Genomic DNA, 25,665 nt, shown 5'->3' with positions numbered 1-25,665 from the left:
TCCTCATCGATCGGGATCGGGACACTGGGAATGCCCTGACGTCAAGAGCCGTATAGTTAGTTGATCGATGCATAACCCTCTGGTTTATTCGATCTCCAGCACGGAATCCCTTGATCGTACCAAGCCTACTTCACAATTAGCCCTACTCCGTATACCCGTGCAATCCTTTGGAGTGATAACTTGCAAGGGGTGAGACTGGCGGTCCAGATCCAGGCTTGGTCAGTCATGATGGCTACTCCGTAAATTTCTCCTGGTTGGTCGCTCAGCTGTATAGATTCAATAGATGTGCGTAGATCGTCTGGACATGTCAGATTGCGTGACGGCCAAAAAAATAGACGATCACTGTTAATTCCTGTTCTCTGCCATGCCCGTCCTTTTCCCTGTTGTATTCCACCCCCAAAGCAATGCTCAAGACCAATGTCCTCGGAACGCAGCAAACTGGACTGGCTAAGCAGCGACGGCGATGCGGTACAAGCCCAGGTCCTCGCAGCCTTTGGGGCCCTCGTTTTCTACAATGCCCTCGAACTGATCGTGCTCTGTCTGGCTAGGTTCAAACGCCGCGGCAGCTTCTATTTCTGGTGTCTGTTGGTAGCCTCCGCCAGTCTGATCCCGCACTGTCTAGGGTTCGTGCTGCTCTTCTTCCGACCTCAGATATCGCCGTACGGCCCGGTGACTTTGATTATCATCGGCTGGTGCTTCACCGTGACAGGGCATTCCCTTGTTCTATGGTCCCGGCTTCATCTGGTCCTGCAGAGCCCCCGGCTTCTCCGCGCCCTGCTGAGGCTCATCGTCATCGACGGCGTTTTATTCCACACGCCCACCGCAGTCCTGCTGTATGGAGCTGTGTCGCCCAACGCGCCCACATTCGCAGCCGGATATCGCGTCATGGAGCGCATCCAACTGGTCGGGTTCGGCCTGCAGGAGTGTGTCATCTCCGGGGTGTACGTGTGGGAAACGGCGAAGATGCTCCGTCTCCGTCCTGCACGGCAGCACTCGCGTATTCTCTTGCAGCTCCTCGCCATCAATGTGGTCGTCCTGCTGCTTGATGTGTTGGTGGTGGGCATCGAATACGCCGGGTACTATGCTGTCCAGGTGATGTTCAAGCCGTTCACGTACAGCATCAAGCTGAAGCTGGAATACGCCGTCCTCGGGGGTCTGGTACAGATTGCGAATGGCCGGTCTGCCTCTCGTGGTCAGGGATTCGATACGGTCCTGTCATCATTCGACTATGAAGCTCCTGCGGGGGGGGAAGAGGCAGGAGGGACAGACTGCTTGCTGGGGATTTATCCAGGGAATTCATCGAAACAGGCGTTATCAGTGAGTCGAATTCACGCAGTCTGATGTATATGCATGCAACAGGATTATTCATTTCTTGTCAAAGGTGAATCATCTTCGGCATGTCAGCACGATTCCGCAAGTATAAATATCCCTCGAGGTCTCTCTCTCACCGCATCAGCCGAACCCCTCTCTCTCTTAACTTCTTCATCTATTGACACTCACTCGCACACGATAATTACCCCCTAGCACGATGGCTTTCCCTCCTCCTCCGGTTGACACGATTGACTGGAGCAATGTTGGATTCAAAGTTCGCGAAGGTATGACCCTTACTCCGGAACATGACTTCCAGACTAATGACAATAAACCCACAGTCAACGGCCATGTCGAAAGCACGTACGTCAAAACCACCAACCGGTGGACCCCCCCGCGCTTCGTGCGCTCTCCCTACCTGCCCATCCACGGCATGGCCCCCGGGCTCAACTACGGCCAACAAGCCTACGAAGGCCTGAAAGCCTTCCGCCACGCCAACGGCCAAATCACCATCTTCCGCCCGGACCGGAACGCGAAACGCCTGCAGCGCTCGGCGCAGTTCATCTCCATCCCGCCCGTGCCGGAGCCGCTGTTCCTCGAAGCCGTGGAGCGCGCCGTGGCCGCCAACGCCGAGTTCGTGCCGCCGCACGAAACCGGCGCGGCAATGTACATCCGCCCGCTGGTTTTCGGGTCGGCGGCGCAGCTGGGGCTGGCCCCGCCGGACGAGTACACGTTCGTGGTGTTCGTGATGCCCACGGGCGTGTACCACGGCGTGCATGCCGTGGACGCCCTGGTCCTGGAGGACTTCGACCGCGCCGCGCCGCAGGGGACGGGCTCCGCGAAAGTCGGCGGCAACTATGCGCCCGTGCTGCGGCACAGCGCGCGCGCCCAGGCCGAGGGCTTCGGCATCACCTTGCATCTGGACAGTCGCACGCGCTCCGAGATCGATGAATTCTCGACCTCCGCCATGATCGCCGTGCGGAAGGATCAGGATGAGCGGACCGGCGACGCGGTGACGACGCTCGTGCAGCCGGATAGCCCCAACGTGATTGATTCCGTCACGGCCGCCTCGGTGTGCGAGATCGCCACGGCGTATTTCGGCTGGCGCGTCGAGAAGAGACGCATCCCCTACGAGGAGTTGGGCCGGTTCGATGAGGTCATGGCTGCCGGGACCGCCGCGGCCCTGGTCCCCATTCGCAGCATCACGCGGCGCTCGACTGGTGATCGCTTTCAGTATGAGTGTGGTGGGGAGGAGGAGGCCAGCGGTGGAGAGGTCTGTGTCAAGTTGCTGCAGACCCTCAAGGGCATCCAGATGGGCAAGGTCGAGGAGAAGCTCGGGGGATGGAACCATGTCGTGAAGCCACTGCCTGCTGGCTGGTTGGATGCAGTCTAGGGGAGGTGGTGCCTTGAGTATAGGCTAGTAAAAGAGTCATTGATTGTCATTTATTACGAGATCGTGGTGTTTCGCTAGCTATCCTACATAGGAACAAAATCATACATGAACAATGGAACGGCATGTATCCGAAGCATATGTAGCTTCCAACAGGAGAAATTGAATCGAAAAAAAAAAAAAAAAAAAAGCCACCAACACCGAAAATGTCGCTGAACGAAAGCAACTAACACGAGAAACCCTAATGCAATTTCCAAGCAGGCTTGAGTTTTCGAACATGTCCATTGGACATGATATCTCCTCCATCAGCACCAACGGGGCTTTCGCTGCGCGTTTCATTCTTCTTCTTCTTCTTCTTTTTGTCCTTGTCATCCTCGCTGTCGCTGCTATCACTGGAACTCGAGCTCTCACTTTCGCTTTCGCTTTCCGTCTCGTCGGAATCACTGCCTGGGGGAGAGAAAATACTCTTCCTGCCCGGTGCATTGCCACTCCGTTTGAGTGCGGGCTTTGGTGCGGCCTGCGCAACTTCCTTCTGCTGGTCAACTAGAAGAGCTTTCAGCGTGGCTCGCGTTGCCCGCGTCGCGGTAGCGGGCCATCTCCAGGACTGGGAGGAGGCGGTAGGTTGCGACGAAGGAGCAGGTGATTTGCCCGATACAACTTGGCCAGAGACTGGGGAAGCACTCCGGGGTGGTTTCTTCGCGGCAGGAGCAGTGGGAGCTTTCTTGACGCTCTCTTTAGAATCCGGGCCGGAATCATCTTCAGATTCGGACCCAGATTCGGACTCGGACTCGGACTCGGACTCGGACTCTTCCGACGAGGATCCTTCAACGGGTTTCTTTGGTGCTGGTGCTGGTGCTGGTTTCCAGCCGCCGTTCACGGTGGGAGTGCTGTTTCGTCTAGCTTGAACCCCCATGGAAGGTAGCTCCAGGTCGTCAGACCCGTTTGAGCTCTGGGATTGAGACGACGGGGCCTTGGCAACTGGAACCGAGGACTTGCCCGTAGAAGGCTTGGGGGTTGGTTTTGGCTGCAGCGTGGCCCGAGGACCCGTGCCATTTGGTGTCAGGGGAGTCTTATCCCTATTAATTGCCTTCCAGGGTGTTACCTGTGTTATCGAAACCGTCTCAATGTCATCCTCAGCGCCGTTGAGCGGTGGCGTCTCCATGGGCTGGGGAACGCTATCATCCTTTCTTTGTTTAGGTTGAGAAGGCTTCACCGACGGCCCGGAGTGTTTTTGCGTGGCTTGCGACGAGCCCGTCTTTGCGGAAGAAGCCTCTAGTTTCTCAAGTTCCTTCCGCAGTGCCTCAAACTTAGGACGAAGTTTTTTAGCAGCGGTTTTGTCGGCCTGCCGTCCACTTTTCTCATACTTGAGCAGACGTTGCCAGGCCCCGTATGCTTCTTTCAGTTTCCTCAAATATTCGGATTTCGCAGCCTGCCCCTCTGCCTCTTTGATCTTTTCCTCGAACTCGGCTTTCTCCCGATTTTGTCGCTCCATCTTCTCATTCACTTCTTGCATAATTTGCTGAAGGCGTTCCGGGGTTACTCCAGTAGGAAAGTTCATCGAGTTCCCATTCGACAATCTCTTCTGCGAGCCGGATGGGCGGGACACTGGTGTAGATTTGGGAGATTCGGCAGCGTCCAGAGGAGTTGACCTTGGCGGTGGACCGGATCCAGTGAGGCGAATATCGTCTTCATCCACAAATGATACTGAGCGGTGTTCTGAGTGTCGTTCCGCAGGCGAGTCCTTGCGCAGGGCCGAAGGAAGATGTTTAGCCTTATCTGCAGGAGTCTGAGCATTGGATGGGGTCGAGATGTTCTGTGTCACTGATGCCCGTCGGATGGTAGGCGCACTGCTTGAAGGAATAGGGGTGCTAGTCGGCGCCACGCTTGTTTCCGCTGATCCCTGAGATAATTCCAAAATGACCGATGGTTTTTTCGCTGGGCTCTTTGTAATGCCCAGCCCCAAGCCTGGCTTTGAGGTCTCGAAGGGCCGGTCAGAGAAGCTGAGACGACGGCCAACTCCCGAAAATGAGGATGTTCGTTCGGATTTCTTCGTCGTTGGACTGATCATCGGAGTTTCTGGGGCCCTATCCACGCTTTTTTGTCTGCTTGGCTCCTTAGGCGGGGACGTGGTTCCGGCCAAACGAGGCTCCTTATTGGGTTCCAAATGCTCCTGGCTGTTTTTCCTCTTCCTCGATCGAACCCCCGCACCGGTAAAGCGTGGGGAAGGGATTTCGATGGCAGTGTGTGAGATACCGTTTGTGGCAGGGCTGGGCTGCTGGCCATTCGTCGTAGCTTCATCCTGCATTGTGACATCGCCATCCTGATCCGGTTCGTCTTCACTCGAACTTTCATCACTTTCGTCACTTTCGGTGGACTCGACGTCAGATTCCTCGCTTGTCGACACATTCGTAGAAACCTCCTTCGGTTGCCCTTCGCCAGGACCAGGGACCTTTTGTGGAGATATCGAATGCGTGCCGCTTTCACGTTCTAGCTGAAGGGCGGGGGAATCAGCCAGTGGCGCATGGCCTGTGACCGACTGCGCAACCGAGACCTGGCTATGAGATGCGTCGCGTATGACGGGGGAGGGCTTTTCTGTGGGAGTGGCTGGGCGCGATGAAGGCGGCCAGTCACCTAGTTCCTGACTAGCCATGCGCTTAGCGAGGTCCTCATTGTTATGGTTTGTACCCTCCTCGCGCATGGGGGATCCCAACACCCGATGTGAAGGCGACCCGGGGATTTCGTGATCCTTTTCAACCGAGGAAAGAGGGACATCTTCACGCCGCTGTTGCTCACTCGTGGACCTGGACCACGAGCTCTCATTATCGCTGAGTACGAGTGCCTGGGAAGGGGACTCGTGTCGGGACTCCATAATGGGTTGGAGCGTTTGTAGAGCGATTTGGGCTTCTTTCTTTATCTCCTTCTTGACCCGTACTAGGCGCTCGAAGTCTTGCGCTGCGGCGCCCCAGTCTTGCGTAACCGAGGGAAATCTTGTAGGGGCGTAGGGAGCTGGTTTTTGGATAACACGAACCGTTCGTCGCTGGTCGAGCCCATCTGCTCGGGCCTTTCCGTTATCCACAAAAACATCGGCGACGGTCATATCGGTATCCAAGTCGTCAGATTCATGGTCATCGTCCAGAAGTTTCTTGATGTCCAGAGGTCTGTTGATGGTGGGTGGTTGGTTAGCAAAACCAAAGTAGATCGCGCGTGCTATCGCATAGCCCTTCATCTTTCACCCCTCTAGAATCAAAAAAAAGGTGAACCAGAGCAATACGTACTCCGTATCTGGCCTCAGCTTCTTCCACTTCTCCTGTATCATACCCGCCAACCCACCCAACGTCACCTCCTCTGGCTGCTCGAGCACGATGAGAAAGCTGACCGGTTTCCCGGCCATCGCACCGACGGAGTTACGATTCGAGTCATCGCGATCGCGATCTCCCAGGAACGAGCGGAAGAAGGACGCTGAGGACGAGGTCTGGTCTCGCGGGTAGACCTTGACCGTGAGCCGTAGGAAAACCATGTCCGGACACGGAGGGTTTGGGGTCTCACTGCTTAGAACGTCGCTTCGATGGGAAGAAGAGGAGCCGTAATCATTATTTTGAATGCGAAAGATGCAAGTGGGAGCTAGAAATCCGTTGCTTGTCTTGGGTGCTATCGGGAAATTGACCTGTCAGAAATTGTAGGATGATGCAAGAGTGCGGAGTACCATGAAAGGGGAAAAAAATCAAGAAGCTGGACAGGGATAGACTCAGGGGACCAACACCGAGATGAGGGACAGGGAGAGAAAAGAGGCCTTTTTGGAGCATTGAATGAAACTGGAGAAATCTTACCTGACGCGGTCCCACGCGTGTTTCACCGCCACGCGATGCTGGCAGAATCTACGGCGATGATGGACAGTTCCAGCGAACTCCACAACGCATTCAATCAGCAAGCGCAACAGACAGACGTGAGGTTCTCTCTTCATTCCGAAGAAATTTCATGGACGATGAGTCCAGGGAAAATCAAAAGGTCATCGACCAGGGAAACGTCGCCGGATTCTTTATGGCGGACGCTATGCTATACGATTCAGAGGGCTTTATGGACGAACATGGCCAGTGCAATTCCCACCATGCACTGATCGGGATACCTTCAAGGTTCTTTATGGTGTTGACCCTAGCCTTGCTGAGAAAATCGGTAAACGTCACATTGTCCAGATCTTTATTAGTTTTGCTCAAAGGCTGACGCTACCTGTGTCCAGATTACATGCCGACAGTTCAAGTACTGGAGAGACATGCCACGGTCCGCGCTTCGTGTAGATTTCAAATGACCGCCCTGTTCGAGGAGAAATTTCAAGCATTCATACGCGCTTTGAAAGCCACAGACTACGCTGGTGATTACCTGAATTTCCAATCAGATCAGGTTGCAGAGCTTCTGTTCGCATACCAAGAGTTCTGGAAGGCTAGCAGCCAGTGCCAGCCACTATGGTGATCCTAGGGGACTGCTTCCATACTTACTATTTGGCAGTCCTCCTGCAGAAAAAATAATGGGGACTATATAACTATTCTTAGTATTATATGTCCCTTACACATGAGGTATAGATGTTATAAGAAACTGTGGACCAATATAATACTGTATCAGCTAGAAATGGCTGTCTTGACACCTTTTTAGTCAAACGGTATGGCTGACAGAAACAGAATAAAAAGAAATACAAGGACATTATTACTTTACAAATATATATATAATGATATCATTGTTATTGTAGCCGTCCTGTTATCTTATGTCTATGCCCTATTCTTCAACTCCAAAGTTGGAAGTTTGCTGTATTTAAACGTAGTTGTTTTACTAGAATAGAAAGAATTACCCTTAGCGATTCATCCGATAGAATCCTATCCCAAGTCAAAATCCGTAACCGATTCCGAACTCCCTTAGCGCCGCGCCCAGAATACAGATTACAAAATAGCACTTTTTCATCCTAGAGGAGCTGCAGCATGGTCCCTCCCCGCAGATCTATGCACGGTACAGAACTCAGTACACAATTCCGTCAAACGACCAATTGATGGCCATCCTCAGCCACCGTAGATCATCCAAGCAACACCCGAGATCCAGGTTCCCAAAAACAGGATGGTCAGGATCGACGCACCTGCACGGTCTCCGGTCGTGATGGGTTTAGGTTGATTCGGGGTCCCCTTATGGGTACCAGTGCCAGCGGTCGGGTTGCTCTTGCTGGTGCCACCAGAATGAGAGGTTAGCGGTTCCGCCCCCTGGTGAAACGCAATCATCGTCGACGAAATCACACTGAGAGCGCTCATATCCGACTCAAGAGAGGTGCTTCCATCCCAGGTGTTCTGGTGCCACCGACGGCCGCATTGGCTGCCACTGTCCCCTCCGACACATTGTCGCGCGGCTGCCAGGGCGGATTGCTGGATCTTGGGCATGATTTCACTGGATGTATAGGGCACAATTGTGGCGATGAAGGTCAGCCACGACGACAGAAAGCCTTTAAAGCAGTCCTGATTGCGATCGCAGTTCATGGTCGGCTCACAGGAAATCTCCGACATGACCTGGCCGCCATATTCCGCAGGGAAAAATTTGCTAAAGGTGGTCCTAAGATAACCGTCAATGGCAGATTTCCATTTCTCATGGCCATTGGTCTGATGCTCATGTTAGCGGTAGTGTGCCCTGATGCCATAGACCACGATCGAGAACTTACCAAGTTATACATGTATGCCGCTCCGCTGAGATACGTTCCATAATTGTACGTCCACTGGATATCTCCATGATCCTGACACTGGGCCTCGATGCTTGTTGTGTCCGCAATCGTCCATTCCGTGAGTTTCAAGAGGGGCGTGGTTGCACTCCAGTCCCAGATTTTCTCCGCCCATTGGATATATGTCTCATTCTGTGTATAGCGGCCAAGTCGAGCGGCCAACTGGAACAGACCACCGTTGGAAATGGCATTCTTGGTGGTGTACCCTGCTAGGTAAGGCCAGATTTGCCATCGCAAACCACCTTTGCAGGTCGTCGTGTCCCAGCGAGGCACCTGAGTATTGAAGACCCCCTGTGCGAGGGACAGCCAGGAAGGCTGATCATCTTGTTCTGGGAATTTCAATTCCGCAGCCGTCATGGCGGCCAGACCCCAGAAGACCTGGTCGTCGTTCCCCAGATAGTTGCTGTCGTTGGAGGGGAAGTAGTCATCGTGTCCCTTCTGCCAAAGCATGCCCTGAGCTGTGACGTCGTTGTAAGAAGTATCGCCGGTCCAATACCAATATTGGATCAAAGTCATAAACATAGCGCCGCCTTCCCACCAGGTGCCGGGAAGCTTTCCGGGTATTTGACCAGATTCGTTACCGTGATAATAGCTCATCATGTTGTACGCCACCGTCCTCGCAGCGTTCTTGATCGACCCTGATGAAGAGCTCCTGTGGTTAGTTCAAGAGCTCGCTCTCTAGGATATCTGATACGTGCCTTGATCCCCAATATCGAGCTCTAGAGCCGCTACTGTACCCGAACCCGCAAGAGCGGCCGTGAGCCATGAGGCCCATGACCATCGAGGAAGAATCATGTCAGCAGTAGAGATGAAGCTGTATGGAAAGAGTAACAAGAAGAATAGCAGTCCTCCAGGAAGTCGCCAACAAAACCGAAGACAAGACCATCAAAGAGGGGCGGGCGAGTTGGACGAAAGAATGAGAGAGGCGGGAGTGTGTAACTCAGGGAGGTGGTTGGTCTCTTTGGAACAGGTCAGTTGTTGCGCGAGATGCGTACAGCAGAGGATAGATGATCACTAGTAGAAGAGCACGAATAGAGTATCTAATGATTAATGAGAGAGAGAGAGAGAAGATGAAGGTAGGGAGAAAGTCAAGGAGTCAGCGAAGCCAGGGGTGTGATATGAAATCACCAGTTCCTTGGATCCGACATTGATGATTTTTCATGACAGAAGAGAGAGAGACATACGTGATAATTCAGTAATGATTCTAAATCTGTTGCCTCTTGCCTCTATGTATATCCTGCCACCGGTTCCTGGGAACTCCTCCCCATCCGTCGATCCCACACATCACATTGAAGCTTGTCTCCAGCCCATTTTATCTATCACAAACTGGGATTGAAGAGAATAAGAGAGGGAGAGGTTGCAGGGAAATTGACGCTAATATCTATCATGGAGTGAATGCGATGGAGAAAATTATCCCAGGAGCTGTCTATAAATAGGCGCAAAAAGTCTCCACAGAAGCTTGTTCAAGTCTTCCTGTTCGTCATTCGTGGACGGTTATCCCCCGGGAAGAGAAACTCAGGGGATACGGGCGGTTCATTGGAAGACGAACTGTTTGACCTTGGAGGAAAATACCATGAGGTGGACGCCATTGACTTGGATCTGTGATCTCCTTCTTGTATGACGGATCAGCGCCATGCTCGAGCAGCAAAGCCTCTGCCTCTTGATTCTCGATCCCCGCGGCCCAAGTGAGTGCGGTCCATCCATGTCGGTCCTGAGCGTTGACATCAATTCCCTTGATTTCCAGTAATCTTTGCAGAATACCCATGTTCCGTCCCATGACTCCTGCTGCCAGAACTGGGATGCCCTCGAGATACGGGCAATTCCCACTCAACGGCGATCGTGCACCAAGCAACATTCGAAAGACAAACTCCCATCCCCCATAGGCGGCCCAGAAAAGAGCGTCTTCAAAGAGAGGCATTGCTGGATAGGAATGCTTGCGGTACAGAAGTAGAGTATGGACAACTCTGAGATGGCCCCTTTGTATGGCTTCTAGCAATGGCTGCCAAGTACTAGTCCGACCAGGGACGATTGGGGATTTCGGAACCGGGGATTTTAATAGGGCCTCGACTATCGACGCATGTCCATTTTGTGCAGCCGGGTTCAATGCAGACCAGCTCCCATCCTGCATTATGGCACCTCTCTCCAGCAGAAGCTTCACCGTGTCCATATCCCCACTCCCAGCTGCCCCGTACAGTGCAACGCCAGCTACAGATGACGGAGCCTTTGGATAGGTTACTCCAGAATTCACACCAGCTCCGTGATCCAGAAGCAGCTCCACCAATCTCCTGGAGCCACCCTTGGCAGCGTAAGCAATTGCCGTTTGTCTGGAGGCGTCCGCCGCTTCTAAATCCACCCCGTGCGCGAGCAACAGATTGACAATGCGCAGATAGGTCGATCCAGACTCCCATACTGCCTGATATAGTTTTATTTTAGCCTTGTAGTTCTCTACGGGGTCCCGGCCCCTGTGATGCTGAATACCCCGAGCAGACATTCGCGCAACGGACCATGGTAGTCGGAAATCGCGTCCTACCAAATCAGTATCCGGTTCGCTCAGATTAGACACCAGCTGCGAAACCGTCCATAATAAGGGAGTCCGATAGACCGAGTCTCTGGCGTCGGCATCCACGCCCTCATGAGCCAAAAGCCGCGCGACGACCGTTGCATGGCCATTTTCCGCGGCATGCGACAGTGGTGTTCGGCGCCTTGGGTTTCTGGGGTTCGGATCAATGCCCTCGATGGATAAGAGAAGGTCAACTACCAGTTCATGGCCGTGGATGGCCGCCCACGACAGCGCTGATACGTTGAATTTACGGTCGGTGCAGTTGACCAGGCGCTCGGGATTTCCTGCAGCTTGGAGTATGTATCCGTCTTGCCGCTTCAAGTTGCCCAGTCCTGGAAGCCCAAATAAGAACTCTTCCACCATCGTGTTGGGCTTGAATCTTATACAGGTAGGGATTGAGAAGGCGATAAAAGTGGCGGTTTACCTGCGCCAGCCTGTTAATGTCTGGCGGCGTGGTCGTGTGCGCAGCGACATGGCAAATGAGTTCGACGGGGAGATTTTCGAGAGAACTTCTAGTCGTAGTCAGTTGGCAACTGGACATTGTGTACATCTTAGGTATCCTATTTAACTTTGCAGGAAACGAGGGAATCCCATCCCAGAAACGATATCAAAAATGTGTCAAATCGGTTGGCTCTAAACAGCCTGCGCTAAGGACCTTGCATCCCCCGCTTTTCATGAATACATACAGCTATAAAGCTGGTCTGATTCCATCTCACTCACTCTCTATCTGAACAGCCCGCAACCATGGCTGGAGTCGCGCTTTTTGTCATCGATATTCAAGGAGAATTCATCTCTGTCCCCGAAACCGCCATCCCCCACGCCCATCGCATCCGTGATGCAGCAACCGAGATCCTACACCGCGCGCGGAACGAGGCCACTACCAGGCCAAAGATCGTGATCGTGCAACACGCAGAGAATGGCCCCGATGCAACGATGAACCCTGGAAGCAAATCCTGGGAATTAGTTTTCCCCTGTCTGGATGGCGCCGAGAATGAAATGCTGGTGGCCAAAACCGCAGGTACATAACAACCCCCTTTACTACTACTACTACTACCACCACCACCACCAGTGCTTACGATCTGACGAGAATCAGCGAATACTTTCGAGTCCAATCCCTCCTTAGCCGCCACCCTCAAGAGCCAGGGAGTGCGAAAGATCGTGGCCTTCGGAATCCAGAGCGACAAGTGCGTTCGGGCCACTTGTCGCGGGGCAGTGAATGCTGGCTTCGAGGTTGTTCTGCTTCGTGGCGCGCACTCTACCTATGACAATAAGCAGACGGGTCAGAGCGCGAAGGAGGTCGAAACAGAGGTTGAACGGCAATTGTCCACGCTTGGGGTGAAGGTCGTGCCCTGGGATACTTACAAATTTTGAAAATCCCGCATCAGTTTGCCATGATTAGGTACCATTAAGCATAATTCATGAGATATGAAGATAGGACAACATAATAATTCAAACACAGACAGTTCGGTTGGTGAATTTGCTAATATATATATATACAACACAGTGCCAACGACTAGATTTCAACTACTCCCTCATACGATCACAAAATACGCCCTATGGCGGACAAGTCCCACCGTATCCAAAATGTGTTATCCAACACCTGCTGGGCGGGTGGTTTATCTCCTGGTAGGGTTTGTCCCAATAATACCCTTGCTTGCTCCCTCCCACGGAGTAAATTGCATGTCAATCGTTGCGATTGGTCATCGTCCCTGGCTCGTATTCTAAGATGCCCCCTGAGACTCAACTCCAGCTCTTGCTACATTAGTCTTAACTATGTGGAGGTGGGGAATTGCGACTCTGGCTGTCTGTTCATGCTCGGCGGCGATCTCTTTCACGTCAAGAGCGTGTGTAAATAATACCGGAACTCGTTCAATTGGCTGCGTGATATTTAGACGAGATACGGGAGAAGTGTATTCAGCTCGTTAGTAGGAGATGGCAACTAAAGCCTCGTAAGGTAGACTTCAGTCGAATATGCAGAAACATACGGATTATTCATCAGTTGCTTTTATTTCATCAATAAGTTGGGTCTATAATATGGAGATTAACGCTCGAGGTAGAGCACGTTATCCACTTGCTTCTCCTTCACTTTGCATCTGCATCTGCTCAATCATCCAATCTTACATCCGCTCGCGTCGGCGGGGGGCAGCCCGGATAATATTGTCAACCCGCAGGAGAAGCTATTAGAAAACAAGATTAGCCAGGGGAATTTGAAATTGAAAAATCAGAAAAGTGTCCTACCTCTGCAGCCTCGGACGCAGAAGACACAACAGCCTTCTTCAGTTTGTAACTTTCAACAACTCCCAGCTCGCGCATATCAGCAATGCCGCCACCAGGTGTGAGGAGATCCAGGCCAGAGCTGGTCATGCCGTTGTTGATGGCCTGTCGTAGTCGGGTGACAAGGTCGCTGGAGTCAAGACCGGCGTTGTCGGCGAGAATGGTCGGCAGCTGCTTCAGAGCATGTGCAAATGAATCAACGGCAATCTGCTTCTTGCCGGTGGTATTCTGGGCTGCCTGCTCAACGGCCTTGGCCATGACCATCTCCGCGCAGCCACCTCCCAGTGTAACGCGAGGATCCTTCACAGTCTGCGAAAGCACGGCGAGAGCATCGTGGAGAGAGCGATCAGCTTCATCGAGCAGCTGCTCCGTAGCACCGCGAAGCACGATGGTGCATGCCTGACCCGCAGCCACACCGGAGAACTTAATCAGGGTATCTTCGCCAATGATGACTTCTTCAATGACGTCGCAGTGGCCCAGTTTTACCTGGTCTGGGTGGTCGAACGTAGAGGCAATCTCTCCGCCTGTCACCAGAGCAAGACGCTCGACACCATCGAAGTCGGCATGTTCGATGGACATGATGCCAGCCTCGGTGAACAGCTGCTCGGGCCAGTTGTAGATCAGTTGCCGGTTAACGAAGCAGTTGATACCGTGTGCCTTGATCCGCTCGACCTTGGCCTTCATCTTCTCACGCTCTGCCTTCTCCAGCTCGGCCAGCTTGCCCGTCGACTCGACCTTGACTCGTGCGCCAAAGATCTTCACCTTATCTGTGTCCATCGCTGTGTTGGCAACGAGAATCTTGGCATTCTCCAAGCGTTTGGGCTGGTTCACTCCAATCTTCTTGTCAAGAATGAATCCCTCGTCCAGATACGAGTCGCTCAGCTTTCCACCAGCCTTCTTGATAATCTGGATATGGCTGAGATCGGTAGATCCGCGAAGTCGAAGAACGGCGTCGCAGGCGAGGGTAGCGAAGTGGTCACGGTCCTGGGCCAGGACCTTGGAGCTAAGGGTAGTGCGAGCAATCGAGTGCAGGTCCTTGCGGAACTTCTCCTTATCCTCGCTGCGGTTGACAGCAACCTTCTCGAGGGCATCCAGAGCAGCGCGGCTAGCTATACGGTATCCTTCGATGATGGTCTGGGGATGGATCTTGCGGTTCACCAACTTTTCCGCCTCACGCAGCAGCTCCGCCGCCAACACCGTCACCGAGGTCGTTCCGTCACCAACCTCATCATCTTGAACCTTGGAGATATTGACTAGGACTTTCGCTGCGGCATTATCGAGGGCAATCGCTTTCAGGATAGTGGCACCGTCGTTCGTAACGAGAATCTCTCCGGTCGACCTAGGCTCTCATCAGTTCGCTGCACACCGGGGCAACCCCGCCACCTCCAATCCATCATCACATACGCTGATTGCAGAATCTTGTCCATTCCCTTGGGGCCCAGTGTGCTCTTAACGAGGTCTCCGACGGCAATAGCGCCGACAAAGGCAGACAGGCGAGCATTCTCTCCTTTCTCCTCGATAACGTCTTCAGCGAAGATCTGGGTGGGGTTGGCGAACGACGCCTAGAACGGAGTCAGTAAGAGAAGATGCATGTGCACAACAGCTCAAGCACACTCACCATGATGAAGAATTAGTGATAGAACGAAAAAGCTACCGGATAGGTGGAAAGTCGTAGCTCAGGGGTGCTGAAGAACTGGCGGCGAGACTCCCACAATAATTAGACCGATGCGGGACAGCCAGAAAAGTTCGCGATGTGGCCCGAGCTCGACAGCTGCCGACGCAGACCGCCCGGGGGAGAGTAGGCAAGGTTCCTTTCGACATCCAGCCATTGCCGTTGTTTCCTTGAGCAGTTCTCGCGAAACTACGTCTGTTTATTCCTCCTGTTCTCTTGTGTATCTGTACCTCCACTATGGCTTCCGAGGAGGATCAGGCGAAACTGGCGTCGAATAAACGCCCCCATTCGGAGGTCGACGCCAACGAGAATGGTGCGTACAACCTCACTTTTACTCTATTTGCTCGACGATGACGGAATTGACAGGAATTAGGAGATGAGTCCTCATCCGATGATGATTTTGGTCCCGCGTTGCCCTCCGCAGATGCGCCTAAGAAGAAGCGCCGCAAGCTTCCCTTTGAGAAGGTCTACGTGAATGCGCTGCCCGCCTCCCCTCGCTACTCCAAGTCGCTCATGCACAAGGAACAATTGTCCTATGTGACAGTGACTCCACACACGGATTTCCTCATTACTTCTTCTATAGACGGCGTTGTGAAGTTCTGGAAGAAGATGGCGGACGGGGTCGAGTTTGTGAAGGAATTCCGTGCCCATCCTACGGAGATCAAGAGCGTGAGCGTGAGCGCGGATGGAAGGAGTTTTGCGACAACGGGAACAGACAAGACCGTGAAGATCTTCGATGTGATCACTTTTGGTATGCTAGAAACCATTCTGGTTTGTACTTGGGACAAGCCTGACGTTACTCTACAGATTTACTGGCCATGCTCACCGTCGAATTCTCTCCCCGATGCGTGTGCTGGGTACATCCCAGAGGTGCATCGCTACCACTCTTGGCTGTAACCGATGAGGGCAGCCAGATGATTCAGATCTTTGATGGACGAGGCGAGAACCAAAACCCCCTACACACCCTCAAATCCATTCATCGCAGCCCTGTCGCCGCTATCGCATTCAACGACGCCTACAATTGCGTAATTTCTGCCGATGAGTCGGGGATGATCGAGTATTGGAGGGCATCTGACGGTTCATTCGAAAAGCCGGACAACGTGTTCGAGCTCAAATCATCGACCAACCTTTTCGAGTTCAAAAAGTCAAAATCCACACCCGCGTCTCTGACAATATCACCGTCAGGCAAACAATTCGCAACAGTTTCCTTCCCAGACCGTCAGATCCGAGTGTTCGACTTTGCGACGGGAAAGCTCTACCGTAAATACGACGAATCCCTTTCCACCATCAACGACATGCAGCAGGCCGGAACCGCCATCTACCAACTCGACGGACTAGAATTCGGACGGCGCATGGCCACCGAGCGCGAACTCGAGAACCCCGTCACCCAACCCAAGATCAATGTCATCTTCGACGAGTCCGGCCATTTCGTCCTCTACGGCTCCCTCTACGGGATCAAATGTATCAACACCTACACAAACCGCGTGGTCCGCGTCTTTGCCAAAGATGAGCCCTTCCGTGCTCTCAACCTCGCTATGTACCAGGGCCAACCGCAGAAGAAGGGCGTCGTCACGGTCTCCATGGCAGCAAGCTCCAACCCTCTCCTCCAGGAAGCCGAAGAACGCGACCCCATCCTGGTCAGCACGGGATTTGCCAAAATCCGCTTCTACATGTTCACCAACGCAACGGAAATCTCCAAATCCACGCGGGACGTGCAAAATGAACGACCCGAGGAGTCCGCTGCCGGCCGCGAGACCGTCGCCCAGAAGTCCGCCGAGCTAGGCACCTCGGCAATCCTGCACACGACCATGGGCGACATCCACCTCCGCTTATACCCCTCCGCGGCCCCGAAAGCCGTCGAGAACTTCGTCACCCACGCCCGCAGCGGCTACTACAACAACACGATCTTCCACCGTGTGATTCGCAAATTTATGATCCAGGGCGGAGACCCCATGGGCGATGGCACAGGCGGCGAGTCGATCTGGGGCGGGGAATTCGAGGATGAGTTCTCCAGTCTCAAGCACGATAAGGCTTATACCCTGTCGATGGCGAATGCGGGACCCAACACCAACGGGAGTCAGTTCTTCATTACGACCGAGAAGACCCCGTGGCTCGATGGGAAACATACGGTGTTTGGCCGGGCAATACAGGGGTTAGATGTGGTACATAAGATTGAGAATGCAAAGACGTACAAAGAGAAGCCGGAGCAGGATATCAAGATCGTGAGCATTACCGTTTCATGATGTAAGTGTGGGTTTATTATCTCCTGGTCTTTCTTAGCTGTTTCCCATATATTATTTACTTTTTTTATTGTTATATTATATATATATATATATATATATATATACCTACTATATCCGATCTTAATCTGATTATCCCGATACATGGAGAATTAAATTAACAACACATCTCACCCTCCACAATAGATTTCTTCATTCATTTTTGTCTCATACCAGTCATCCATCAAATACGATTGAATCTGAAATCTCAAGTTGAAAAAAAAAAAAGAAAAAAGAAATGAAAACAAAATGAAAAGAAAAGAAAAATTACTATATTGGCCAAGATAAAACAACCAAAGAGAACCGTATAGACAAGACATCCAGTGGACTCGATGCAAAGAAAACTGTACGTATAATAATTCCAGAGAGAAGAAAAGGGTGAAGAACCACGGACACGAACGCCGAATATATGCAATGTAGCAAGCAAAGTCAGGTAGCGGTAACCAGGGGATACCAGAAAACCCCTAGGTGACCCTGCTCTGCTCTACTCTGCTGAACTATACCTCCATGGGGGGTTCACGCTCCCAATCGGCGGGGAGGATCATCGCGGAACCTCTGTCACTTCAATTTCGTCCTCTTCCGGGGGTGTCTTCTGGAGTCGCGACGGCTCCCGAATCGATCGGATCTTGGGCATGGCAACAATCGTTCGGGAGCTGCTAGCGATGGAATCCGTATTCGCGGGCTCCTGTTGATTGGCCGCGACGGCAGCTGGCACGGGACCGGGGGCAGAGGAGTCGTGATTTCGGTTGGCGAAGACGCTGCTACTGCTTGCGCCCGAAGCGGCAGCGTGGTAGAGATTGGGGTATTTGGCGTCGTGGCGGCGTTTGAGCCAGACTCCGAGAACGGCGATGGCAGTGAATCCGATGGCAAGAATAATGACCATGATTATCCATTGGTAATGGCCATCCCACCTAGAATATAATGCGTTAATTGGTTCATTCCCCAACCAGCCTATAGGGGGATATCGAGCCGGTAATACATACCAGGTTTTCGGAACGGTAGACGCATCCGCTGTGCTGGCGGCAGAGGTCGAGTTGGAACTTGAATTGGCACTACTTTTACTGGTGGTAGAGGACGAATCCGACGAGCTGCCGTCCGTCTTGCAGTAGTTGAGGTACCACTCCTGTAGCAGCTTACGATCGGATTCCTTCGTGCAAGTAGTGTCGCAGGTGCCATCAGCGCTGGAACGGAAGGTGGTGAGCAGGGACGACTGGCAGAAGCAAGAAACATAGGTCGCTTGGTTGGTGACTGGGGCGGCGGGAGGGACGCATCCTGTCTCGGCCTCCGTGAAGGTGGTGCAGGTCAAGCCACACTCCGGGAAAGTATCGGATGCGGCGGAAGGGAGGAGGGTGACGGCGTGAGCGAAGGTGGAAAAAGCGAGAGTTAGGTAGAGAAAGGTCGACAACGAGCGTGAGATGGAGTTCATGGTGGTAGCAGAGGTGCTCCTAGGGGACCAGGACCAGGACCAGGACCCTGAAGTCATAACGGGGGGCGACTCTAGAGCAAGTTGGCAGTGGAGACCGTTGTCGGACAGGGGAGAGGTCGGAGTCGGTTCACAGTCCACAACCCACCATTATCTGGAGATAAACGAGAGGACTTTGTTGGAGGGAGAGTGGAAAGGGGAGGAGGAGTGGGAAAAGAAATTAACGAAGGACGAGGGTTAAAGGGAGAGGAAGGAGTGGAGGAGGAAGAGGTTGTTGTAAGAAGACAAGAGGAAGACGTCGTTTCTCTCTCTCTCTCTCTCTCTGCTTGCGGACACTCACTCACTCACTCACAACACGGCTGACGAGAGAAATGAGAAGTAACTAACTACCCACTAAGCTTAATCCCCTGTCTAGTTCTCTATTCATGAGATTTTTAATGAACTAACTGGTCTGTTGGGTTTAGTCTCTTCTTTACCTCTTCCTATTGCCCTCTGTTCTCTCGCTTCCCCTCTTTTTTTTCAGTCTCGAAATTCGTCTCGAAATTCGTCTCGAAATCCATCGCGAACTCTAGAGTCCAGACTCCAGACTCCAGACTCACTAATTCGTTTATCCGCTTGCGTCGTGCCGGATGCGTGGCCGCCGCTCTGTCAGATTGACCTGTTGGATTCTTGCAATTGGTCCGCAGCAGACGATTCCCCAATCAATCCGATTAAACGATGCAACTGTGCTTTGCTGATGTTTCTGCTGGGGTCTGGACCCTGAATCGCATCTAGAATTTTTGTTTTAGATTTGTTGTTGTTGCTCGTGCTTGTTCCCTAACTCTTCCTCTCCATCTATTCGCTAGGATCCACGGATCGGATCGTGGAGAATCCAGAGTTCTTCAGCGGCTTGGTTGATCTAATTGGATCTACCTGGAGATATTATCGAGGGCTCGACGGTTGTCGAATCTCTCGCCAAAGGGGGGTTGCGTCCTTCTTTTGGAGGTCAGTCAACATCTCCTTGCAAAGCTCAATATACGCTCTACGGGAAATCTTACATGAGTCAAGGTAGGTACCTAGGTAGGTCAAACTGCTCCTTGCGAACTGGGCAGTATATGGTCAATATACACCTATTAAATTGCCCATCGTTGGTTAAAGGATTGACTTTTCTCGCGGGCAAAGTGGCTCATTTATTAGTGTGGGGTTGGATTTCTCTCTCTAATAAATAGACACAAATATATCTATGATTCTGAATCACTCCTTCGTTCCGCCAGACATCGCAAAGCAGCATGTTTCTAGACGTGACTGTAATCATATAATCATAATTCTTTCTAGGAAGATCAACTATAAGGCTGGCTAGTCGAGCAGGGAATTACATCCCCAGAAACAGACTGGAGAACTGACTATTCATTCACTATAGTTAACTAGCTAACTAGCTAACTAGTTAGTTACAGGCTTCCCTGCTTATCAAGTTCCAATAAACTCCTGGGCTTCGCGTGCGTGCGGAAAGCGTGGGCTCAAGGCATGGTCCTCCCATGCGACTCACTCAGATATAGAACATGGTGTCCTTGAGCTTTGTATGTATTTCAACATCCTCGTTCCCCGCCTGCAGCTCTTCTCCGGGCGCACTCCCAGCTACCGAGGGGACTGTCGAGGGTGTTTGCGGCTCAAACAACCCACTCAGGTAGCATCTCGCCCTCTCACAGACAAGATCAGCGTAATAGGCAGGCGGACAGAGACTTACTGCTTTCGTCGCGCGTCCGTAGAGGTAACACATGCTATGCGTTAGGTCTTCCACCATGTCAGCGACATTCTGGAATGCTCCCGGTCTCCTCCTGTAGTACTGACGGAAGATCTCATCCAGAACGATGTAATAGTGCGCAGGACGCGCGGTGCCCTGGATTGCCGCGTGTGGTTGCAGGAAAAAGTCCCAATTGCGCGCTTCGGTGACACCGCGGTCGACGACGGTCCCGGGTTTAGGGTTCGAGGAGCGGTCTGCGTCGCTTTCCCGGATGGGATAGAAGCGCGTGTGGTGGCGCTTCCCGACGATGATTATAGTGAAATGCGGGAGGCCTTTCTTCGAATCCGGAGCCGGATACAAGGCCTTGCATGCGTCGCGGAGCCGTGGCAGTTCCTCCTCGACGACTTTGCCGTACTGGCCCTCGGAGACACCGTCGCGATAGACTAGGATATTCTCGGGAAAAGCTCGATGCCTTTGTTTCCATAGCATCAGACGTGACTTCAGCATCCCAGTCAGGTCCGTGACCATTTCCTGGCGCGCACCCCTTTGGATGCGAAGGACCGCAGGCCATTGGCCGAGCCATCTGTCCACACTGGCAACCATCCCGGCCACGCTGGGCGCACGGGAACTGGAACCAGGGGAAGGGTGCGTAACGTCGATCCCTACCACCATGGTCTTATCCTCGTTGATGATCCCAAGATGAGAAGTGTCGAGCAGCTGATTGATACCGCCGAGTTTGAGGTTGAATTTCAATGCCACATTGGCGAAGTACTGTTCTTGGCCCCTCTCTTTGGCAAGTTTATGGCCAACACAACAAATCGTATGAATCCCATATTTGATATCGGCACTGTGTTTGATCTGATTATATAACACGGTATTCGATTCTGGGAGGATAATGAATAGCAGATCTAGTGACGCTGCAGCTATTTTAAGGGAGTTATCCAGCTTCGGATCGTCCGCGCCGCTTAAAACCAGCCGTCTCCCTCCCATCGGCGAGCCAAGAGATAGTCCAGCATACTGTAAAGCACGGTGGAATTTGCCCATCACCGTGGCCAGACTCTCCTGGTCGAAGGCATCCCTGTGACCGGGCGTGGAGAGTAGTAAATAGGACCATTTCTTTATGGCCGCTCCGGCTGTATTAAACTTCAAATCGGCCATATTCCAGCTCCCGAAACGAATGGGAGCAAATTTGTTTTGTTTGTAGACCACTCTGGGTTCGTGCAGAACACGTCCCGGAACCGTAATTAGACCAGGAGAGACCGAGATACCAAAACGACCCTGCTCAAACCCGTCAGTGTTGGGGGGTCATACTGGACTACCTGGGGCCTTACTAGGAGGATATTGGTCTGCGACGAAAGCCCAGAGACTTGGAGCCCTTCGTTGACTATTGAAGCCGCGTTCTCCCAAGGCTTGCGGACAGCAAATTGTATCATGCCTTGAGTTTGAGCGGGATCAAGCTTCGAATTCGAACTTTGCCCGGGGACGACTACACAGACCTCGGGGGGGAGGTAGCTTGGGTTCTGCCTCGTACCGACATTGACCACGGCGAGATCTGGATTAGCGATCGATCTCCCATGAGCTTTTCCCAACATTAGTTACGCCTCATCGAGCTTGACGGGGGCACCTACTATTCAAGAAAAAGTTATAGACGCTGATGTACTTGCCATCAGGTGGTGCACTGTCAAGCCAGAACTGTACCCTCTTCGGCCCTACACCGTAATCATCCACAATTGGAGGGTGAGCAAGACCATGGCCGTCATTTTTGGTCGCGAGTCCGGTGACGGTCTTAATGCGGCGGACGATCTGGCCGGCCTTATTTCTCTTTTCACGCAAATGTGTGGTCTGAACCCTAAGACCTTTGAGAAACGCATTCAGACTCGTTTTACTATTCCGGTGGGCTTTGTTATATTTTATGATCAGCTCATCCAGGGGAATGTCGTCGTAGAAGGCTCCATGGGTGACATTGACATTGACGAGGATACGAGAGGTTGCCGTTCGAACGCTTGAGAAGAACCCTCTTATAGCCGATAATCCAGCGCCGAGATCCCACCTGGCAGAGCTTGAGCTGAGCGGGAAGGTCTTCCTCGTTCCAGTGGTCGCAAGGTTCTTGGTGGACTTGGAGTAATGGTTTAAGAAGATATTAAAGGCCTGAATTAGAGGCGATTTGTCGTCGCAACGAGAGCTCAGATCGGTAGAGGTCAGGTACTCGACAAGGTGTGCGACTTGTAAAACATTTGTATGCTGAAGACGAACCCGATACGTAGTTGCATTTGGTCGAGGCTCATCTTCACCTTCGGTACGATACGGGATCTCCAGATGGCTCTCGTCCGTATCCAACCTCCGACGTGATATCAGGGTTGATGCGAAGTCGGTAATCACATCCGTTTTGAATGCAGCCATTTCAGGCGTCTCCAGCAAGAGTTTGATGACCTGTCTCAGCTTCTTCCCAGTTGCGCTGGGCGTAACCGCAATATCATATCGGTGAAGAGTCAGGTCTAGAGGCGGGACCAGTTCAACGTAGTTGGCCCATAATGTGACATTGATGCCTCGAGTCCCGTAGCCCGGCCTATTGGGGAACTCTTGGTCGAGTTGCAAGCCACCGAGACCGAGTGGACCTTTGGCAGATTCTGAAAAGGTGTCTTCGGCTTTTGTCACACGTTGATCGGGAACGTGGACTCCTTCAGGTGGTCTGTACATATAGGGATTAGTCCTGTTCGAGAGGGGTTATAATGTCCTTACGAGTAGACTTGTACTGCAATGGGAGCGCCTCGTCCGCGGCCATAGCCTCTACCGCGCGCGCCCCCACGACCTTGTCCGCGACGGGTCGACATGAGGCGGGAAAGGATTTAGTTGTATATCAAGTCGAGATTCTGGAGATATCCTGGTGAAAGTGAAGGGGTAGGAAGGATTATCTGTAATGGTGGAGAGTTTGTGAAGGAGGGATGTGGCGGGAGCCTTTTAGTAGGTACTGTTAGGATGATGCTATTATGACATCGAGGAGCCATATACATCCCAGCCCTATTGCAGTGGTCCCACTAACAACTATACTTAGGTAGCTTTTGCTAGCTTCCGCTGAGTACCCGCGGTAGCATACAGAGGGGCATCCAGAACAGCACCGGCGACATAATCGCCAACAGGCCGCTGAAGATAAGAAAATACATCGATTTCGTTCTAGCATGGCAACATACTTCACCAGCCTAGCTCCTTGTCAATCAGTTGCATCATGGCCATCTCGGCGGGCCATACTTCAACAAACTCTTGAACTCGCCAGGACCAATCTTCATCCCACTGGAAAATCATGGGGTAAGATGCACAAAAGAATTCCCAGAAGTCAGGAAACCAACCGGAATTTTCCCAATCGACCAGGACGACGTCAAATGATCGCCCACCTTGATCGTTTGGGCGACTTGTATTCTCCACGACCATAATGTTCTTCTGCTGAACGCCCCCATGCGTCAATGTGGGCCGGTGACCTTGAAGGACGCGAGCGAGGTATTTTTTCGTAAAAGCGAGCCTTGTAGTCTAGCTGATCATTGTTATCGACCAAGGCTCTATAATTACCGACAAGGCCCGCAACGAAGGCAGGTTCGCCGGAGAAGGGGCCTAGAGATTTCCCATCGCCATGTTGGCTATAGAATAGGTAGTGGTGTACGCCGCTCCCGTCCAGGCCTCCGAAAAAGTCGGGCCATGGACACTCGTCCTTTCACATTGCGTCGAATATTCGTTGAAGTTTGGCGATAATGTCATCCTTCTCAGATGGCGCCAATGATGGCCAAATGGAATCCAGCTGCACCCGGGGGTTGCGTTGCATGATTAAGAAAAGTTGTTCGGAATCATGGTACATCGCGTACAGTCGAGGGGCCGGAACTTCCGGGACGTGTCGTTCAAGGTAAACCAACGCCTGGCCTTCCTAGGTGTTTATACAGCGTCCATATTTGACAACAATGTCGTCGTTCAGCGCCACAACCTTGGAGGCCATGGTCTCCCACAGGACATTGGTGCAAGCGCGGATTTCATCTGTTGTCGGTAGAGTAGGCAGAGGCTGGGAGTTCTGAAAGGGGACAACCACTGGTGTCCACATTATGAACAGAAAGTCGACGGAGGTAATATTGAATATGGATGATTGCCTTAGTGGAAGGAAAATGTGGACCAATATAATACTGCTAGAAATGGCTGTCCTGTCCTGACACCTTTTTAGCTGAACGGTAAAGCTGACAGAGAATGAGTGGTGAAGATCAGCCACAGAAGTTCAGTACGGTGCCAGAATACTTGATTCTATCCCGATCCCAAGAATGATAAAACCAGGATAGATGTGTTTCTAAAGCTGGTCTGGTTATTGAAGTCCTGAGATGGGCTTCACTGTACAGTTGGGGGGTAGAAACCCGGAACGGATTAACCCTGAGCTAACTACATATCCCCAAGCAACGGAGACAGTTACTCGTTAACTACATGGAGACGAGGACAGAATAGACCTCTAATCCTCACTTTCATTTCACGTTAAACCTCCATTCACAAAAATCTGAACCAGGAACCATGTCCCATCCCATCCTAAACGCCATCTTCTCCTCCCTCGCCCGCGACACCCGCCGCTGGACCCTCCTCCGCACGCTCAAAAGCGACAACCCCCTGGATATCCAAGGTGAACTTCGCGGAACAGCAATCTTCACGGCTGCCTCTCCCGCCTCGTCGTCCTCAAATTCCAATGCAATCAAACCCAGCGAAGCGTCGCTCGAAACTCGAGACATGGTCTACCACGAAGAAGGCGACATGCCGGCTCAACTCGGGGTCGGACTGCGCTGGACCAAGAAGTATATTTGGCGAATTAGTGAAAGCGGTCCTATCAGCGTATGGTTTGTGAAAGTTGGGTCGGATGATGAGCCGGATTACCTGTTTCACGAGTTTGAGTTTTCCTCGTCGTCTCCGGCTTCAGATCAGCAGGGCCAGGGGGAGGGACCACGAGCAGAGGAGACGTTTGTGACGCCACCGGTTCCGCCTGTTGTTGAGGGGTCGTCGTTGTCGCCGACAAAGGTCATTACGGCTCATGGTAATCACCTGTGCATTAATGATATGTATCGCACGGCGTATGCATTTCGGGTCCACGAGGAGTCTGGGCAGGTGGTGAGTTGGGCGAGTCGGCATGTTGTCAAGGGGCCGAAGAAGAACCAGGATATTATGAATTTGTATCAGCTTGTGGGGTGAACAGAGCATGGTTATCTCTATCTACGGTTGGGGGCTCTGGACTGGATTTGCTTGTGACTTGTCATACAACGGCTCTTGATGAGTGCATTCAAGGGGA

General features: G+C 52.3%; 13 protein-coding genes across 13 annotated transcripts; 6 read left to right on the top strand and 7 right to left on the bottom strand.

The window, feature by feature from the left end:
• Positions 1-300: 300 nt before the first annotated feature.
• P175DRAFT_0556183 (uncharacterized protein) lies at positions 301-1,362 on the top strand. Its single transcript, XM_040900679.1, has one exon. It carries the CDS (start codon positions 418-420, stop codon positions 1,339-1,341), a length of 924 nt encoding a protein of 307 aa, XP_040754929.1. The 5' UTR covers positions 301-417; the 3' UTR covers positions 1,342-1,362.
• Positions 1,363-1,455: 93 nt separating this feature from the next.
• Positions 1,456-2,866, top strand: P175DRAFT_0476010 (branched-chain amino acid aminotransferase). The gene is made up of 2 exons (XM_040895260.1): positions 1,456-1,595; positions 1,650-2,866. Exons 1-2 carry the CDS (start codon positions 1,529-1,531, stop codon positions 2,699-2,701), a joined length of 1,119 nt encoding a protein of 372 aa, XP_040754928.1. The 5' UTR covers positions 1,456-1,528; the 3' UTR covers positions 2,702-2,866.
• A 2-nt stretch (positions 2,867-2,868) lies between these two features.
• P175DRAFT_0476009 (uncharacterized protein) lies at positions 2,869-6,487 on the bottom strand. Its single transcript, XM_040895259.1, has 2 exons — positions 5,974-6,487; positions 2,869-5,856 (listed from the first exon to the last, which is right to left on the bottom strand). The coding sequence occupies exons 1-2, from the start codon at positions 6,213-6,215 to the stop codon at positions 2,940-2,942; spliced, it is 3,159 nt and encodes a 1,052-aa protein (XP_040754927.1). The 5' UTR covers positions 6,216-6,487; the 3' UTR covers positions 2,869-2,939.
• A 259-nt stretch (positions 6,488-6,746) lies between these two features.
• On the top strand, positions 6,747-7,390 carry P175DRAFT_0500104 (uncharacterized protein). The gene has a single exon (XM_040896882.1). It carries the CDS (start codon positions 6,938-6,940, stop codon positions 7,160-7,162), a length of 225 nt encoding a protein of 74 aa, XP_040754926.1. The 5' UTR covers positions 6,747-6,937; the 3' UTR covers positions 7,163-7,390.
• Positions 7,391-7,547: 157 nt separating this feature from the next.
• Positions 7,548-9,044, bottom strand: P175DRAFT_0500103 (glycoside hydrolase family 76 protein; the record flags this gene model as incomplete). Its single annotated transcript, XM_040896881.1, has 2 exons — positions 7,548-8,325; positions 8,385-9,044. The coding sequence occupies 2 exons, from the start codon at positions 9,039-9,041 to the stop codon at positions 7,741-7,743; spliced, it is 1,242 nt and encodes a 413-aa protein (XP_040754925.1). The 3' UTR covers positions 7,548-7,740.
• An 877-nt stretch (positions 9,045-9,921) lies between these two features.
• Positions 9,922-11,364, bottom strand: P175DRAFT_0522525 (ankyrin repeat domain-containing protein; the record flags this gene model as incomplete). Its single annotated transcript, XM_040899264.1, has 1 exon — positions 9,922-11,364. The coding sequence occupies one exon, from the start codon at positions 11,362-11,364 to the stop codon at positions 9,922-9,924; it is 1,443 nt and encodes a 480-aa protein (XP_040754924.1).
• A 28-nt stretch (positions 11,365-11,392) lies between these two features.
• On the top strand, positions 11,393-12,483 carry P175DRAFT_0500101 (uncharacterized protein). Its single transcript, XM_040896880.1, is given in 3 exon segments — positions 11,393-12,019; positions 12,077-12,079; positions 12,092-12,483. The coding sequence occupies 3 exon segments, from the start codon at positions 11,746-11,748 to the stop codon at positions 12,370-12,372; spliced, it is 558 nt and encodes a 185-aa protein (XP_040754923.1). The 5' UTR covers positions 11,393-11,745; the 3' UTR covers positions 12,373-12,483.
• Positions 12,484-13,118: 635 nt separating this feature from the next.
• P175DRAFT_0491882 (chaperonin-containing T-complex subunit CCT2) lies at positions 13,119-14,896 on the bottom strand (the record flags this gene model as incomplete). Its single annotated transcript, XM_040895857.1, has 4 exons — positions 13,119-13,178; positions 13,240-14,614; positions 14,680-14,837; positions 14,894-14,896. 4 exons carry the CDS (start codon positions 14,894-14,896, stop codon positions 13,119-13,121), a joined length of 1,596 nt encoding a protein of 531 aa, XP_040754922.1.
• Positions 14,897-15,184: 288 nt separating this feature from the next.
• Positions 15,185-17,190, top strand: P175DRAFT_0476000 (WD40 repeat domain-containing peptidylprolyl isomerase; the record flags this gene model as incomplete). Its single annotated transcript, XM_040895258.1, has 3 exons — positions 15,185-15,260; positions 15,321-15,698; positions 15,755-17,190. The coding sequence occupies 3 exons, from the start codon at positions 15,185-15,187 to the stop codon at positions 17,188-17,190; spliced, it is 1,890 nt and encodes a 629-aa protein (XP_040754921.1).
• Positions 17,191-17,767: 577 nt separating this feature from the next.
• P175DRAFT_0432066 (uncharacterized protein) lies at positions 17,768-18,652 on the bottom strand (the record flags this gene model as incomplete). Its single annotated transcript, XM_040893517.1, has 2 exons — positions 17,768-18,137; positions 18,210-18,652. The coding sequence occupies 2 exons, from the start codon at positions 18,650-18,652 to the stop codon at positions 17,768-17,770; spliced, it is 813 nt and encodes a 270-aa protein (XP_040754920.1).
• Positions 18,653-20,174: 1,522 nt separating this feature from the next.
• On the bottom strand, positions 20,175-23,066 carry P175DRAFT_0431710 (argonaute/piwi family protein; the record flags this gene model as incomplete). The annotated part of the gene is made up of 3 exons (XM_040893500.1): positions 20,175-21,647; positions 21,701-21,948; positions 21,998-23,066. The coding sequence occupies 3 exons, from the start codon at positions 23,064-23,066 to the stop codon at positions 20,175-20,177; spliced, it is 2,790 nt and encodes a 929-aa protein (XP_040754919.1).
• Positions 23,067-23,558: 492 nt separating this feature from the next.
• P175DRAFT_0508196 (uncharacterized protein) lies at positions 23,559-24,450 on the bottom strand (the record flags this gene model as incomplete). Its single annotated transcript, XM_040898325.1, has 4 exons — positions 23,559-23,891; positions 23,914-23,998; positions 24,077-24,279; positions 24,310-24,450. The coding sequence occupies 4 exons, from the start codon at positions 24,448-24,450 to the stop codon at positions 23,559-23,561; spliced, it is 762 nt and encodes a 253-aa protein (XP_040754918.1).
• Positions 24,451-24,902: 452 nt separating this feature from the next.
• On the top strand, positions 24,903-25,568 carry P175DRAFT_0433134 (uncharacterized protein; the record flags this gene model as incomplete). The annotated part of the gene is made up of 1 exon (XM_040893581.1): positions 24,903-25,568. One exon carries the CDS (start codon positions 24,903-24,905, stop codon positions 25,566-25,568), a length of 666 nt encoding a protein of 221 aa, XP_040754917.1.
• Positions 25,569-25,665: the final 97 nt, after the last annotated feature.

The sequence above is a fragment of the Aspergillus ochraceoroseus genome (assembly GCF_002846915.1).
Source record: "Aspergillus ochraceoroseus IBT 24754 chromosome Unknown P175scaffold_2, whole genome shotgun sequence".
Lineage (NCBI taxonomy): Eukaryota > Fungi > Ascomycota > Eurotiomycetes > Eurotiales > Aspergillaceae > Aspergillus > Aspergillus ochraceoroseus.
The sequence above is the reverse complement of the archived record's forward strand: the minus strand, read 5'-3'. Positions and strand labels throughout refer to the sequence as shown.

What these genes read in the sequence shown, in the direction of transcription:
- P175DRAFT_0556183 (XM_040900679.1), top strand. Translation starts at nt 418, where the DNA reads ATGTCCTCGGAACGCAGCAAACTGGACTGGCTAAGCAGCGACGGCGAT.
- P175DRAFT_0476010 (XM_040895260.1), top strand. Translation starts at nt 1,529, where the DNA reads ATGGCTTTCCCTCCTCCTCCGGTTGACACGATTGACTGGAGCAATGTT. An exon ending in TGGATTCAAAGTTCGCGAAG is followed by an intron (nt 1,596 to 1,649) that starts GTATGACCCTTA and finishes ATAAACCCACAG; the next exon opens with TCAACGGCCATGTCGAAAGC.
- P175DRAFT_0476009 (XM_040895259.1), bottom strand. Translation starts at nt 6,215, where the DNA reads ATGGTTTTCCTACGGCTCACGGTCAAGGTCTACCCGCGAGACCAGACC. An exon ending in AAGCTGAGGCCAGATACGGA is followed by an intron (nt 5,857 to 5,973) that starts GTACGTATTGCT and finishes CACCATCAACAG; the next exon opens with ACCTCTGGACATCAAGAAAC.
- P175DRAFT_0500104 (XM_040896882.1), top strand. Translation starts at nt 6,938, where the DNA reads ATGCCGACAGTTCAAGTACTGGAGAGACATGCCACGGTCCGCGCTTCG.
- P175DRAFT_0500101 (XM_040896880.1), top strand. Translation starts at nt 11,746, where the DNA reads ATGGCTGGAGTCGCGCTTTTTGTCATCGATATTCAAGGAGAATTCATC.